Genomic DNA, 16224 nt, shown 5'->3' on the forward strand with positions numbered 1-16224 from the left:
CCTTTAAAGGCCTTTGTGATAAAAAACATCAACAAGCTCTTGGCTTAGTAAAGACCATATCCCATACGCAAGGAGGGATACCCATGTTTTTAAAGGTAGGACCAAAATTCAACCCCTCAGTGTAATGTGAGATAGCCCCTTATTACAATTATTTTGTTCATAACAAAGGTACAAGTTGTTAAAGATTCACTGCCTGAAAGGGAGGGAATGTCTGGGTTACAGAGATGGTACATGTTTAATATCAGAATTATTAAATGTCTGAATCACAGGGAACTCTAACAGAATATGGCCAACCCAGGATCCATGAAACTTTCACCCAGAAGCAGATCATATGCAGGTGCACATTTTTGACAATGTATCAAATCAGTCACAAGTAAGACTTTCAAATCCTACAAATCCATTTTAAAGCATGTATTGATGTCTGGTGATGTTTCTATTTCTCTCTCCACCTCTCTTCCTCTCTCTGAAATAAAACATTTTTTATTAAAATAAAGCATTTACTCCTTGCTCATTGAAGGAATAAGGCCACCATGTTATAAGGTACAGAGAAGTAAGAGAAATATGGAACTAGTATTATAGTGTTAAATGAAGAGGATTGTGCAAAGCTTCAGTTAAAGTTCTGGTAATCAATGTTTCTTTGAGGCAATGCAAGCATCCCTCTAAGAAGACCAAAATGGCAAAATGGGCTCAGTTAACCAAGAACAGCTTGCTAGCAGACAAATAGAAAAAGTTGGTCAATTTCTTGAGGGCGGATCAACTTCTCCGTCCTCAAGGTTTAAGCTTAGTGATATATAACCCCTTTGGCATAGAGGAAAAGGAGGTATCAAATTGCTAAGTATGATCAGCAGAAGAGTAATTTTGTGTGTGTGTTTTGATATTAACAGGTTTCCAAAGAAAATACATACATGAATATAATAAACAAAAAGATGTAGTCAAACCTCATTACAAATATAAACATTTCAAATATACATCAAAGCACACCAATATGCTATACACACTACAGTAGTGGTTGTCCTACTTTCTCAACATGAAATTGCTACCCATCCCATCCCCCAGAGGTTCTGAATAAGTAGTTTTATAACAGAATAAGAATTTTCATTTCAGCAAGTTCCTTCATGTGCTTGATGCTGTTGGTTCAAGGACTGCACTTGGAATCCACTACATTAGAATATGGAAAGAACAATTCTAGTCTACTAGCAGGAAAGGATGTTTAGCAACTGGAACTGTGGGATTGAGGTATCTATATCAGGGTTAGAATGGAGATTTGCCATAAGTGTTTCTGCCTGAACTTTGGTCCTAGATGCTAACTGCCTCTGCATCTTCAGCTAAAGCTCAGAATTTTCTTTCCACGGAAGAAGTGGTAACTAGTGAGGCAGTCAAGCAGATTTGTGCACCTAGGAGTTTGTCCTTTTTATTCTTTCTGATGGGTCTCCCCTGCCTCTGTGCTATGAGGCTGGGAGTTCTCTTCCCTTCCTAACAGCTCTTCAAAAATATCATTGTGCATGTAAAAGAAAATGTACCCAGTGCGAAGCCTAGACTCCCGCATCACAACTTCCTGGATACTTGATACCTGCATATCATTATAAGTGAACCAGACTTTCCTCTCAAAGTCATAGGCATCACTGATATAATGGCCTGAATTTAGGGTATGACCAAGATGGCTAATAACACCAATGAGCCGATAAGCATTACGATCTCTTATCTTGGGATTTGGTTTCTTGGCTTTAGCTTCTCTCTTCTTAGCTAAAAAGTCTTTGTGTCCCGGGTTTTTATTGGAACCCGATGCACCTTGGGAATTCACATTGGCCTCCTGGAGACTTAATTCTGTAGGTCTTGTAAGGTTATCTGTGTGGCACTGGGCACCTGCCTTTGGAAGGCTTTGAAGCAGTGCCTGCCAAATGGTTTCTTCATAGATTCTCTTCTTTTCACACTGTAGAGTCTGTCCAGGCACATTTGAGAACTCTTCTGAAATTTTGTTTTTTTCATCTTCAGAAAAATCTTCAGTAGTCTCCGTGACACTATCAACAGCTGCAAACATATTGGCATTCTCATATTTCTTTCGTTTTGGATTTCTAGGGACTTCTTGAAGATGAACTTCTTCAGATGTGTCTGAGCCACTGGTGGGTTTACCTTCATCTTCACGGACCACAGAAAGGTTGGTATTTTCCAGATTCCTCATTAAGCCTGGAACTAATGGCTCTTTTTCAATGGCTGTGTCATATCCTGAGTTTACCAAGAGGGACTCTGCTGTAGTCAGTTCAGAGTGTTCTCCCAGGTTGTTTTCCTTCTGTTCTTTGCTTAACTCAAAAATCTGGTCCTTTTGTGGTTCAGACTCTTTGTCTGATTCAATGTGTGGAGCCAAGCAATCCTTGGATTTTGAGGTCAATTTTGTTGAAGGTGTCAATGACTTAAGGATTTCAAAATTAATCTTATTAAAGAAATTTAACAAATGGAACTCCCTAATATGTACATTTTTGTTTAAGGGAAAAGGTGGTTTGGTACTTTCAGTGCAATGAGAAGACACCTTTAAATATTTAGAAATAATGACTTCCTGGTCATTCTTCCTTAATGACCAAAACTTATTAAAGCTATAGCGTTTCAGATGAACAATGAGGACCCTGGGTAGCCTACTGAATTTGTGCATTGAAACAGAAGTCTTGTGGTTACACTTCCCACATCTATACTCAAGCTCTTCTGCTCCAAAGAAATGATCAAAAGTAGACTGAATAGACAAAGGATGTCTTTTTGTTCCTTGGGGAAGGTTGATGGAGAGATAATTATTAACTTCTGTCTTGAGAACAACCTGACCACAGGCTTTACAAGTAATAGAGTGCAGCAACTCAACCTCAAAATTAGTGGTGACAGGACAAACAAGCCTTTTGGTGACAGCATTGTCAGCAAAAAACTGTTGGGGTGAATCTTCTTCTTCAGATTCAGTTTTAGTCATCCAAATTATATTTAATTTTTCCATGTTGCCTTTCATCTGATCTAAACAGTGACCTAAAAACTCATGAGCATCATTCTGTGCGTTGTCAGAGAACATCTCTACAACTGTTGAAATGGCATTTTTAATATTGCCAAGTAATCTCTCCTTGGTTTTTATGCTATAAATGTCTTTCAAAATAAGCAAATGTGACAGGCACAAGCTAAGAGCATCAAGGGGGATTTCACTCCATGGGAAACCCTGATAGAGTAAATCATAAGCAAAGGATGGAATAGAAAATAGTGACTGTAAAACTGCATTCATGTAACAGGTGTTTCCCAAATTGGGGAGGCCTTGACATAGTTTCTCTGGATAAAAGTCAAAGGTCATCTTGAGTCTCTCCCACTCTGGATCATCCTCACTACAGAATGATTTCAATAGAAGTATCAAATATATTTTCTCAGCGAGAGTTTGAAGAAAACAAGTGCCATCTAGGTAAGGATTTCCAGTAGAATTGGTCTCAAATAAATAATCTAATTTACTTTCTTTTAACTCTTCCAACCACATTTCTTCCTTCTCATCATCAACTACATACTTCAAGGGATTTGTCTCGGATTTCTTGTTTCCTACAGATTTATCCTCTTCCTGGAATTCCCCATATATATCTGAATCAGATGATGCCATCCTTTTTCTCTTCCTTAATCCCTCTTTTAATGACTCTTTGAAAGTAAGCATTGATAATTTTGATGTATCCAAAAGCAACTTCTGAAGGTCAGGTGTACTACTTCCTTCTCCTAGCTCAAAAAATCCACTTACTAACTTCTGGTAGACTTTGTCAAATAAAGTTTTATTGATTTTCTTCTGTGTTCTTGTGTTGGCGAAGACACTTCTACCCATATCAGTTCTCATGGGTGATTGAAGATTATTTTGATGGACTCTCTCTAAGAACATTGTCAAATTTTTAGCGTCTCTAGAGGATAATTTTCTAATAAACAAGAAGCTATTATTTTTGAAAGTTAAATGCAGGTAATTTTGATTTTCTCCATAGGATCTAAAGACTATGTTTTTAATATTATTACCTAGCTGAAAAGTTGTATGTTCTCCAGTGCTGAAATGAATCACCAATCTAGCTTTCTTCTTTCTTTCCATTGTTTCAATAAATGCTTCTTTCAATTTAGACACCCCAGTATCCATGTTGCATATTTGAACAAAACCATGTACTGTTATAGCAGCCATATTTTCTTTATAGATAAAATATACGTATCCTGAATTATTGACAAACTTGAAGTTCCAAGTTGTTTTGCAAATTCACCTCTGGAGACAACACTAAAGCAATGGTACCTTAGTTCTCTATACAGAGTAATTCTATTTCTAGTGTTGGTTTTATACTAGAGTCTCTTCAGGTTCTGGATACCCACATCTTTAGTGATAAAACCAATATCCTTCAAGAGCTGTCCACAGTTGCATGAGGGCAGAGTCTTGATTCCCAAAGTAAGGTCACTGTTGAAAAACAATTAAGAAAAAATTATTTAATCTATTAGAGAAATGTTTGGCTAGAATTCAACTCTACTCCTATACACTAAATCTCTTTTCCACTGCAATACTAAATTAATTCTGTATTAATTTCCCCACTTCAACTGACATAATTAAACACTTGGAAGGTTTTCAATACATAGGTGAAGAGCATAATGAACAGTGTCTCAAGTGTATGCATATAATATATTAATCTTCCTGTCATAGAATGACCCTACAGGGTAACCACAATAAGTGAATAAGAAAGTGGGAGGCACTATGTGGCCCTCAACCCAATAACAGATGAATATCTCTATTTTATTTTTAAACCTCACCCAAGGATAGGTTTATTGATTTTAGAGAGAAAGGAATGGAGAGAGAGAGAGATGAAATGAGATGAGATGAGATGAGATGAGATGAGATGAGATGAGATGAGATGAGATGAGATGAGATGAGATGAGATAGAAACATGGATTGGCTGTCTCTCATATATGCCCTGACAGGAGATCGGACCTGCAATCTAGGTACGTGCCCTTACCAGTAATCAAACCCAAAACCTTTCAGTTTACTGGATGACACTCCAACCAATTGAGCCACACTGGCCAGGGCCAGGTGAATATCTCTTGATATCCAGAAATCTAGAGGACTTTATACATTGTCCACTAATAGTTAATCAGTCTCCTCCTTCCAAATGCAGTTATATTCCTTTCTTTCACATGGAACTGGGGAAAGTCTACACACTCTACACCATGTGGGATCCTAAACTATCACTGCTTAAAGCAGGTTTTAAAGAACAGGCTATCTCTAGTTCCCACACGCTAAGATGACCTGGTATGGTCTAAGACAGCTGTGGGCAAACTACGGCCTGCGGGCAGGATCCGACCCGTTTGAAATGAATAAAACTAAAAAAGGAAAAGAAAAAGACCGTGCCCTTTTATGTAATGATGTTTACTTTGAATTTATATTAATTCACACAAATCCTCCATCCATGCTTTTGTTCCGGCCCTCCGGTCCAGTTTAAGAACCCATTGTGGCCCTCGAGTCAAAAAGTTTGCCCACCCCTGGTCTAAGATATCCACATTTTCATGATAAGTGCCGGGAAATAAAAATTTTGAAGTCATGCTGAGCAAGACCATGAAAAACTCATCACAATTTTGAAAGTAAAATGATGACCGAGAATCAGTTCAAGATTGTGTTTACTATGCTTTACTACTGAATAAGCAAACACAAGTATAAAAGATTTATAAAAACAGGATGTGATGAGTGGAGAATTTCCTATTGGCTCAAATGTTGCCTTCACTGTTACTATGGAGGTATGTCCAAAGTTTCAAGGTCAGTATAATCCATGTAGAGTGAAGAATTCCCCAGGTTAAAAAAGGAAAGAAGTCAATGGCCTAGTATCCTTTTGGCCTTTATAACAGGGGCAAAACCAAGTCAGCACTCAAACATCCATAAATTTCTTACTAAGTCCTAATTAACATATTTCTACTTTCTGTTCCTTAATGCATCACTGTATGGCCTAGAAGTAAACTGGTTGTGCTCAACATGGGTGAAATATGTACTAAACAGACCATCTCCAGTATCTTTGATCCTGCTTTTCTCATACCTGCAAGTATGTTCATATTCACCTGTCTAAAGTAGAATCACCAGTAGATTCCAAGGATCAGCTGGGCTGAGAAGTACTGTCAAGAAGCTTTATAGTATACCTGGACTTTTGAACAGTAATAGATACAGAGGCAGAGCTGCCTCGAACAGATTGTCAAAATGCAGCGGGAAGGCCGGGGAAAGTTGGGGGGCAGGAGGGAGGGGTATAAGAGATCAACCAAAGGACTTGTATGCATGCATATATGCATAACCAATGGACATGGGACGCTGGGGGGTGGGGGAGGCCAGGGGATAGTCAAGGGCGGGGAAAAAAAAAGACACATATGTAATACCCTTTGTAATACTTTAAGCAATAAAAAAAAAATAAAAAAAGAAGCTTTATAGTATACCTGGACCACAAACATAAGCAAATTGGAAAAATCATATGAAACAACTTCTAGCAGGCCTTAGGTCTCATAATCTCTTTTCCATAAATTATTATGTGAACACCATCAGAACATACTTAGCCATCCATGGACAAGTAAATACAAGGCATTTTACCCAGAATCTGGGCAAGTAAGTGTGAGATCTGTTTTGCGCTCCAGACAACATGGAATTCAACTGTAAAGTAACCATTTTCATAATCAGAGTCTAGCATTGTTCTTCTGATTGGCCAGAATTGCTTCCACATTCTCCACCAATTGATTACATTTTGCAACTAACATAAAATGCCTGGTATTCACCTTCCACAAGCTAGAGTAAGTCAATTTCTTGAAGTAATACCATTTCTCTATTCCCCAGTTGCCTTCCCTTCAAACCACCAGTGAGACATATATGCCAACAAGTTGGGTGTATCAAATTTTCCTGAATTGGGTCATTTCTGGCATGAGAACGCGAAGCATTCTAATCTCAGTCCAAGAACTCTCCAAATAAGTTCTTAGGCTTTGCAAACACACCACTCATCTTCCCCTTAGCAACATTTCATTAGTCTCACGAAGTGATAAATCTGTAACCTCAGTTCTTTGCATATTAACATTTCCATGTACACTGCCTGCTTCAGGACAAGCCAGATGAATCTGACAATTCTGTTCAGTATCTGATGGGGTCCCTAACATCACCCTAACAGAAAGTAAGTAAAAGGGAACAGTAAGACAGCAAGTCACTGATGTAAGAAAAGAGAAAGTCCAATCAGATTATGAGGAACAGCACCATGACACTGGACTAAGATCACCACATCCTACATGTAAAAAGTCAAGGTAGAACTACTAAGTGTTCCCGAAAAGGTTAAAAAAAAAAGGCCCCACAATGAGTAACTAACTCTGCTTGTCAAATGTTCAACATGGTCAAAAATATACAGAAAACTTTCAGCCAAATATCCCAGCCTTCCAAAAACATATGTAACAAGGTGTTCAAGACAAGGACAGACTTTTGAGTACTAAGTAAGTAAAGGAATTATTTCCAAAGCCCTGAGTTTTCTAGGAAGATATGAAAATGGACTTCAGATATACTGCTGTCCCTAACAACCAATACATCACCCTGTTATTGATGAATATTTCTCCCTAAAATACAATGGCTCCTTCCAAAGGCCACAAAAATAAGCCCACTTGTATTGAGCACTGAACACATATGTTAAAAAGACATTGTTTAGAGATCCTTCAAAAATTTAGGCTATGAGGTATCAAAATCAATGCCCCTCACTGCCTGCTCCTTCACACTTAGCCCTCTATAGGATACCCTAGTGACTCAAAAAAAGTTATATTAGTGACTAATATCCCAGACACCATGGTCAACTCTAGAGTATCTGGCTCATTGACAAAAATAAGTATAAGTAACAATTTCTTGCCCATCATATATAGATTAGAGAGGTTCCTACAGCTAGCTCTGGCCACAGGGCCCATATAATCTGAGCTAAATCCTTATACTCAAACCAGTGGGGGAGGTTCAGATATACTTAATGTCTTAATCACTCAAAATTAAAAATTTCTGGATAACTAAGTAGTGAACCAATCTGAGTTAATAAATAGGTTGGCACCTAGCACAACAAATGCTTATATCAGAAAGCATGTGACCAAGAATTGATTAGACGTTATGTTTCCTCCTACATAGTTAAATATTCTTCTTAAATCTTGTCTATGTTATTAACTTGCTCAGCAAATCTGGTTTTTGTGAGTAATACCAAAGGAAATGTCTGCTTAGACCCTGTCCAAATTATCAAAAACTAAAAATTCATGGAATCAATTAATGAAATTTTTGTTTTATCAAATATTTTATCTATTAAGCTGTGTTCAGGGAAGTAGGGATTGCACCCATCCATATACAAAAGTGTACATGAATCAAAGTGAAAAGACAATCATATTTATCATGGTGGAAATGAGGCTGAAAAAACATTCAAGCATAACTTCAAATTCGAGAAATCTGGATTATTTGTATATAGTCCTCACTGTCCTACCTTAATGCTTAGTAATAGTTTAAACTATTTCTTCTCCACACAAAAAACGTATTAATTGTTGCAATTTTGACCACTTGAGAAAATGAACATGTAACCCCAGAACCACTTCCAGTCTGCATTCAAATTTTTTAATCACAGCTGATCTGTATTTATCAAGAATTGTAATTTCTAATGATAGCTGAAATAATCTCAGGCCCTCTTGACATTTCCATTCCCTGCCTTCAAAAACACATTTAAGAGACACATGTATTAAAAAATGATGTTTCTGTTCATCATTCATTCTTCACAGTTCAACCTGCTTACATTCCATTCCAGAATAAAGGAGACTTCCTTGAGCCCACTGAGCATTAAGATTAAGAAACATCTTGCTGGCTCTGGCCGGTTTGGCTCAGTGGATGGAGCGTTGGCCTGTGGACTCAAGGGTCCCAGGTTCGATTCCTGTCAAGGGCATGTACCTTGGTTGCGGGCACATACCCAGTGGGGAGTGTGCAGGAGGCAGCTGATCAATGTTTCTCTCTCATCCATGTTTCTAACTCTCTATCCCTCTCCCTTCCTCTCTGTAAAAAAAATTAATAAAATATATTTTTAAAAAAGAAAAGAAACATCTTGCTGATGCACAGCTGAGGGATCTAACCACTGCTCACTTTTCCTAGCACATTTTAAGCTTAAATCACCTGCTTGATTCTGCCTCATCACCCAAAGGCTTTTGGGGTTTCCTTTGATTGCTCTTTTTAAGAAGGTTTTAAACTAAAATGTATCAGTTCTCTAAAACTCCACTGAAGAGCACTATGTGACTATAAACTTCAGCAGTAGTGATATACCTCCTCCCTTGCCACTCCCACATCAAATTAAAAATATATGGATGGCAGCTATATTCAAAAGTCAGCCCAGGCCAGTGTGGCTAAGTTGGTTGGAGTGTTGGCCCATGCATCAAAAGGTGGTGGATTTGATTGCCAGTTGGGGCACATACCTGGGTTGCCGGTTCGATCCCCAGTGTAGGAGGCAGCTTTGGATGTTTTTATCTCACACTGATGTCTCTCTCTCCCTCTCTCTCCCTTTTTCTCTCTCTCTCTCCCTCTTCTTCTCTCTAAAATTAATTCCAAAAACATTTTTAAAAAGTTATGAAAGCCAAAGTGCCTTTCTTTCATTTTACGTATAAACTCAGTCCATTATATTTTACTGATCTACTACTAGTGCAACACACTGGGCTAGCTGCTGATCTCAAAACATAGCCAGAAACTAATAAAGCTGCACTACTCCTATGAAATCTGGAGCCATGACGTGCCGGGAGCCAGTCCATCCTTGCTGTTTCAAGGGACCTGGCATATATGGCATACTGTTCTTAATATGTTTGCTCACCTTCTTGGCACTATCAGAACCTAGAGACAGAAGAACTTCGCTGGAGAGAACATGGCAAAAGATCCTGGACAGAAACTGGCAACAGAACCTAGCGAGAGAACCTGGCTGAAGAACCTAGAGACAGAACCTGGATAGAACATGGCAAGAGAGCCTGACTAGAACCTGGTGACTGAACCTGGCTGGAGAACCTGGACAGAACCTGGCTGGAGAATCTAGTGAGGGAACATGGCTACAGAACCTGGCTGGAGAACCTGGAGAACCTGGCTGGAGAACCTAGCAAGAGAACATGGACACAGAACTTCGCTAGAGATCCTGGCTAGGCTGCTGATCAACTGAACGCTGTCTCCATGTCATTCCTTCTTTGCCGACTCCGTCCACACCTTTAGGGACCCCTGGACCTGATGGAGTTGGACCCCAGCAATGACGTACAGTGTCAATAAGCTGGCTGTAAGGATTAAAACTCCTAGTACGAACTGTCTGCTTCACGGTTAACTTACTAATTCACTTTACATTAATCTTCTTGGTCATTTAGTATTTGCTGAAAATCTGCTCTGTGCTGTGTATTACGATTTCCTGAGTGTCTGCTCCATGCAGGGTATTGTGGCCAGTGTTCTCAGGGACACAAAGGATATGAGCACTTACTGTACCTAAACAGCATTATACTCTAAATATCAAGTGTAAACATCAAAATAAAAAAGGGCCTTGCTCCCAGTGGGGACAAAAGATATGGGGAAATGTCCTTTCACTGCCATTTTCTGGAATTTGACCCATACCTAGGGTGGGAGAAGTATTTTGTAAAAGAGAAGATCTTCTGGAGTGAGATTTCTCAGACCTACCTCAACTCTGCAAAATGATAAGGCATGGCCTCATATTCATAGAGCAAATGAGAAATTGGCCCTTGGGAAGAATGCTTAACAGCCCAAGAACCCAGAAACCCAGGATATTAATTCTATATTAAGATCATTTAATGAGAACTTTTCAGGTTTTTTGAGTATTTACCCTCTGTAACCTGTATTTGTAATTCCCACCATTTCATGCTTTCAAGAGTAAGAAACACTTGAGGACCAATGAGAATATACCTTTTAAATCTGAACATGCATGTCTCACTCCCAAGGCATTCATCGCAAAAGCAGAACATTTGAAGGTAGATAAATAAACCCTAGAAGGCTCTTTAGGCTCAGTGACGATGAAAAAGTAACATCTCTAGGTTAGATGTCTCCCACTGACATCTGATTATAACTGTGATCACATATAAAATCAAGGATTTGTTTGAAACATGCGAGAAGAACAAAGACACATCCAACATGTGGTGAGAGATTTCTACTCAGTTACCCAAGCAAACCTCCCTAGATAGAAATGATGAAGGACCAATGAGACAGTGTGTACGTCCTTATAGGCAGTAAGTAGAAAAGACTGGGTCATATAATTACTGTAGAAGTTTCCAATAATTTCTGGGTATCCCCAATAATCATAAGAGCTCTGAAAAACCAAACTTCAACTAACATTTATTTTTATTTTTCTATTGTTGACACAATTACAGATGTCCCCCATGTTTGCTCCCCTTTACCAACCTCTACCCATGCCCCACTCCCTCCCTCTGGCCATCACTACACTGGTGTCTGTGTCCATGGGCCATGCATATGTTCTTTGGCTAATCTCTTCACCTTCTTTCATCCAGGCCCCCCCGCGCATCCTCCTCCCTTCTGACTTCTGTCAGTCTGTTCCATGCATCCATGCCTCTGGTTCTATTTTGCTTGTCAGTTTATTTTGTTCATTATTTTCCACATATAAGTGAGATCATTTGGTATTTATCTTTCTTTGTCTGGCTTATTTTTCTTATCATAATAATCACCAGGTCTATCCACGCTATTGCAAAAGGAGTTCCGTATTTTTTTACAGCTGCATAGTATTCTATTATGTAGATGTATCACAACTTTTTTTATCCACCCATCTCCTAATAGGCACTTGGGTTGTTTCTAGATCTTGGCTATTGTAACTAGTGCTGCTATGAACATAGGGGTGCATATATTCTTTATGATTGGTGTTTCCAAATTCTTAGGATATATACCCAGATTGCTAGGTCAAAAGGCAGTTCCATTTTTAATTTTTAAAGGAATATCCATATCATTTTCCACAGTGGCTACACCAGTCTGCATTCCCACCAATAGTGTATAGGGGTTCCCTTTGCTCTACATCCTCACCAACACTTTTTGTTGCTTTATTGATGGTAGCCATTCTAACAGATACACAATAACATTTATTTTCAAATAAACATAGTGACGTTGGATAAGCCAATTCTACTATCAGAGCCCTTTAAACTAACTGGAAAATAATCATCTATGCTTCCTTTGAGGACTCCATTCAATAAGTATGATTCTATGTAGAATATACTAACAATATGTGATTTTTATTCAGACTAAATCTCAATACTGTTTATTCAAGTTGTAAATGTTTTTGATCCTTCAGATAAAAGATATATGACTTGAAAAAAACCCACATTGGTTTCCCAAGACAGTCCAAATAAAAGATATTTTATTCACCAATTAGATGACGTGTATTAAATTTGGGCTTGGAAATGGCAGTAACCATATAAAAATATTAGAGGGTGAGTAGCTGAATATGCTGGGTTTGGCAAATGTAAAGAGTGGATTCTGAAACCCCAACAGGCATTCATCTATCTATTCATTCCCTAAACAAATATGTATGGCATACTCGCAAGCATTGCGTTAAGCTTAAGTAGAGAAGAATAAAAAGAAAGGAAAAATATTTGCTCTCATAAAACTTTCATTCTATACTATGCAGCTGTAAAAAAAGAAGGAACTCTTACCCTTTGAGACAGCATGGAGGGACCTGGAGAGTATTATGCTAAGGGAAATAAGCCACTCAGAAAAAGGTAAGTATCACATGATCTCACTTATATGTGGAATCTAATGAACAAAATAAACTGACGAACAAAATAAATGCAGAGACATAGAATCATGCAACAGACTGATAAATCTCAGAGGGAAGGTGGGGGTGGAAGAATGGGGGAGGGGCAAGAAGAGATCAACCAAAGAACTTGTGTGCATATATGCATAACCCGTGGACACAGACAATAGTATGGGAGGGAAGCAAGAGTGGGGTGGAGTGTTAATGGGGGAAAAAAGAGGGACATCTGTAATGTGTTCAACAATAAAGATAAAATTAAAAAGAAAGAAAAAGAAAGCTTTTCATTCTAGCAGTGAAATAGAAATTATACACACATAAAATATATAGAATGACAGGTGGTGGTAACTGCTAAGGAAAACAGAAAGGGGAAGAGGATATGCTGGTGGTAGTGGGAATAGGCTTGCTGCCTTATATAAAATGGTCTGGGAAGGTCTAAATGATAATGATGACATAGCAGGGTCTTAAAGAAAGTGAAGGAACAAACAGGTGCAGAGTGCTTTAGGCAGGAGGAAGAATGAATGAAAAGGCTCTCAGTTGGAAGTGTGCTTGGCATGTTAGAAACAGAAAGCAGGCCAGTGTGTCTAGAGAACAGTCCAGAAATTTGAAGAGAAAGAAGGTGTGAAAGTTTTGTAAAAAAGCAGGGGAGTGAATGGAACAGTAGCTTTGCTGAGTAGCACAAAAGATCAACTGAGGTTAGTGGTTATGAATTTACAGTGAGACCAATCAGAGTATTTGTGTGTTTTTTCTCCAACTACATTCAACTGCCCAGCTACCATGGTACAGATGTGCAATAGGCAGAGCCTTGAATTTAACTTTGAGATTTTGCAATTCATAAATAACCAAGTAAGAAGAGAAAGGGAGATGAAGGTATAGAGAAGGGAGTGATTATAAATATGGACCGGAAAGGGTAAGATGGGAACAGAGAACAGAAAGATGGAAAGGCCTAAATCTCATGAAATATTAGGGTGGGTGGGGTAGAAGAATCAGGTTACCAGGAGTTCAGCTCTCATTTCAATAGTTATAATTCTGCTCCCTGCTTCTAAGCATCTGTCCACTGCGTGTACACTTCCTTCTCCAATTCTCCTGCTACTTTCCCGTATGTTCTATTCATTCTCACCCTGGCTACAAAGCTGGAAGTAACTAATAAGAATGAGAGTGGAAAGTTGTACGTTAGGAGTATGTAGACAGGATTAGAGACAGACATGATCAGAGGGAGGAGGGGGAAGGGAAACCATCCACTCTCTGTTTTCACTCTCCCAAGTCTGGGTCAAAGGTCAACACATAAAGAGGTGCATTGCCTCTAGAGCATTAGCAATTAAATCCTGTCATTATGTTTGGTCCCAGCTTCAGTGCGCATGGCTTTTCCAAATGATTGGATCAGGGCAGACTCTGTGTCTTTCTCTGGTTTAAAGGTGCATTTCTGCACTCAGCAAATGTCCGAGTCATTGTATAGCAGGGCAATGCCATTACTTTGCCTCTTGACATACATTGCACATAAATCTCTCCATAGGAGGCCCTGACCAAAATGAGAAGAATTCTCCATGCTAGCAAATTGTTCCCAGGAGTTATTTAAGCTTTGAGCCTTTTCCGAGAGACAGTTTTGGCATAGCATTTTTTGGTTTGTTTTTCATTCTTTTAAAATTGTTTTGTTAGTACTATTAATAAGACATAGTTGATTAAGAGACCAGAATGCAAATTATTTTCCAGAAGTTAAAAATGATTTCATTTATAAAGAGTGATCTCTCATGAGAAAGTGCATACTTGTAACATTCAAATCATGATAAATGAGGCTTTGTGGAAATCAGTTCCTTTTCAGAAATTGCAACCCTCCTAATATTTTTTCCACACTTTCTGCTAAGTACTGCATTTATTTGTTTATTCACTTAATAACCAAAATATTTGATGATACCTAGTCAATTATTGCGACTGACTATGAACAAGATCTGAAGATGAAGCAATAAAATATTTCTGACCTCAGAGAGGTTGTAAAACAAATATACAAAAAAATGGCAATACATGGAAAATCATATTAAGTAAAATTCAACTAGTGTTATTTAAGAGACCAGATATTTTCTGGACTCTTGTAGCAATTTCTCTCTACATGGAATTTCCTAATAATCTCCCTACTTCTGTCTTAGTTCTACCCTTCCTTTAATACTGCATCATTCAGAAGATTGCCAGGTCTGATTTTCCCTGCCTCGGAATTCACAAAGCATTCACTTTTTATAAGACTGTCACTTAGCCTGTGTTACCTTGCATTGCTGCTTCATATGGTCCAACCACAAACTTCATAGATATCAGAAAACAATGAGTTTGTTTTCAGTCTGTGTGGAGTGAAATTTTCTTTTGTCAAGGAAATCATAAAGTTGGACAAGTAGGAGTTCTTCAATGGTTGGGCACAAAGAATTCTAACTTTCCTTAAGAAAATACTGTCCAAAAATTTAAAATAATGGATGTCAGGACAGGAAATGGTGAAATTAAATGGGATGGAACTTTTACTGGAACATCAAACTGAACATGACACACAAGCCAGGTTATATAAGACAGGAGACTGGCCCTAACTGGTTTGGCTCAGTGGATAGAGCAGACTGAAGGGTCCCAGGTTCGATTCCAGTCAAGGGCATGTACCTCGGTTGCGGGTACATCCCCAGTAGGGGGTGTGCAGGAGGCAGCTGATCGATGTTTCTCATCAATGTTTCTAACTTTCTATCCCTCTCCCTTCCTCTCTGTAAAAAATCAATAAGATATATTTTTTAAAAAAGACAGGAGACTGAATAGGTGAAGACAACTATCTATCGCGTTTAAAATGCATACGAAGTTAATGAAGCCATTTCATTAAGGTTTTGTTCTATAGATATAATTGCAAAACTGTGTAAATCTTCATGACAATTGGCATTTAATTTACATAATTTGAAAAATGACCTATAAAATGAGACTTTTCCCTTTGTCTTGAGGTATTGGTAAAGGTGCCAAATCAGGAACTAGAACCACAGTATATAAAAATAGCTACACATGTGAAAACTATTGATCTCTTTCAAAGATTATTTGAAGTAAGAAAATACATTAGGGAGCACCGTGGCATTTCCCCTGCTCCTATGTTCAAGTCAACTGTGGGGTTGAGATTGGGGTATTGTTTCAAAAAGCGATGTGTGATTGCATCACACACCCTGTCTACATACTTATTGAGTAGCCAACATGTTTAAGTCCAAACTCATGTACTAGAGTGTGAGAGACTTGGGGGAACTTGACATGTTTATTCTGGAGGTGGACAAGCAAAGAAACTGGTGTCTTTTTAAACTGAGAAGTCATGATACAGAATGAAGTGGTTCCCATGAGAGGGCAAGATGAGGCAATAGTGAACACAAGTTCTATGCCCCTATATGGAGAGGAAATGGTACAAGATTTCATATACTAAGTGGAAGATAATAAGACTATAACTTTGTGAAGAAAATCATCCCAAAGGAACTGT

The 16224-nt window shown here is 38.4% G+C and overlaps 1 protein-coding gene across 1 annotated transcript; it reads right to left on the minus strand.

Moving 5' to 3' along the window:
- Window positions 1–1411: 1411 nt before the first annotated feature.
- USP26 (ubiquitin specific peptidase 26) lies at window positions 1412–4159 on the minus strand. Its single transcript, XM_006772722.1, has one exon. The coding sequence runs from the start codon at window positions 4157–4159 to the stop codon at window positions 1412–1414; it is 2748 nt and encodes a 915-aa protein (XP_006772785.1).
- Between the last annotated feature and the right edge of the window lie 12065 nt (window positions 4160–16224).

This window comes from Myotis davidii, unplaced genomic scaffold (genome assembly GCF_000327345.1).
Source record: "Myotis davidii unplaced genomic scaffold, ASM32734v1 scaffold1706, whole genome shotgun sequence".
In the NCBI taxonomy this organism is placed as follows: domain Eukaryota; kingdom Metazoa; phylum Chordata; class Mammalia; order Chiroptera; family Vespertilionidae; genus Myotis; species Myotis davidii.

Bases quoted from the DNA above. Each gene is read 5' to 3' on its own strand.
- USP26 (XM_006772722.1), bottom strand. From the start codon at position 4,159: ATGGCTGCTATAACAGTACATGGTTTTGTTCAAATATGCAACATGGAT.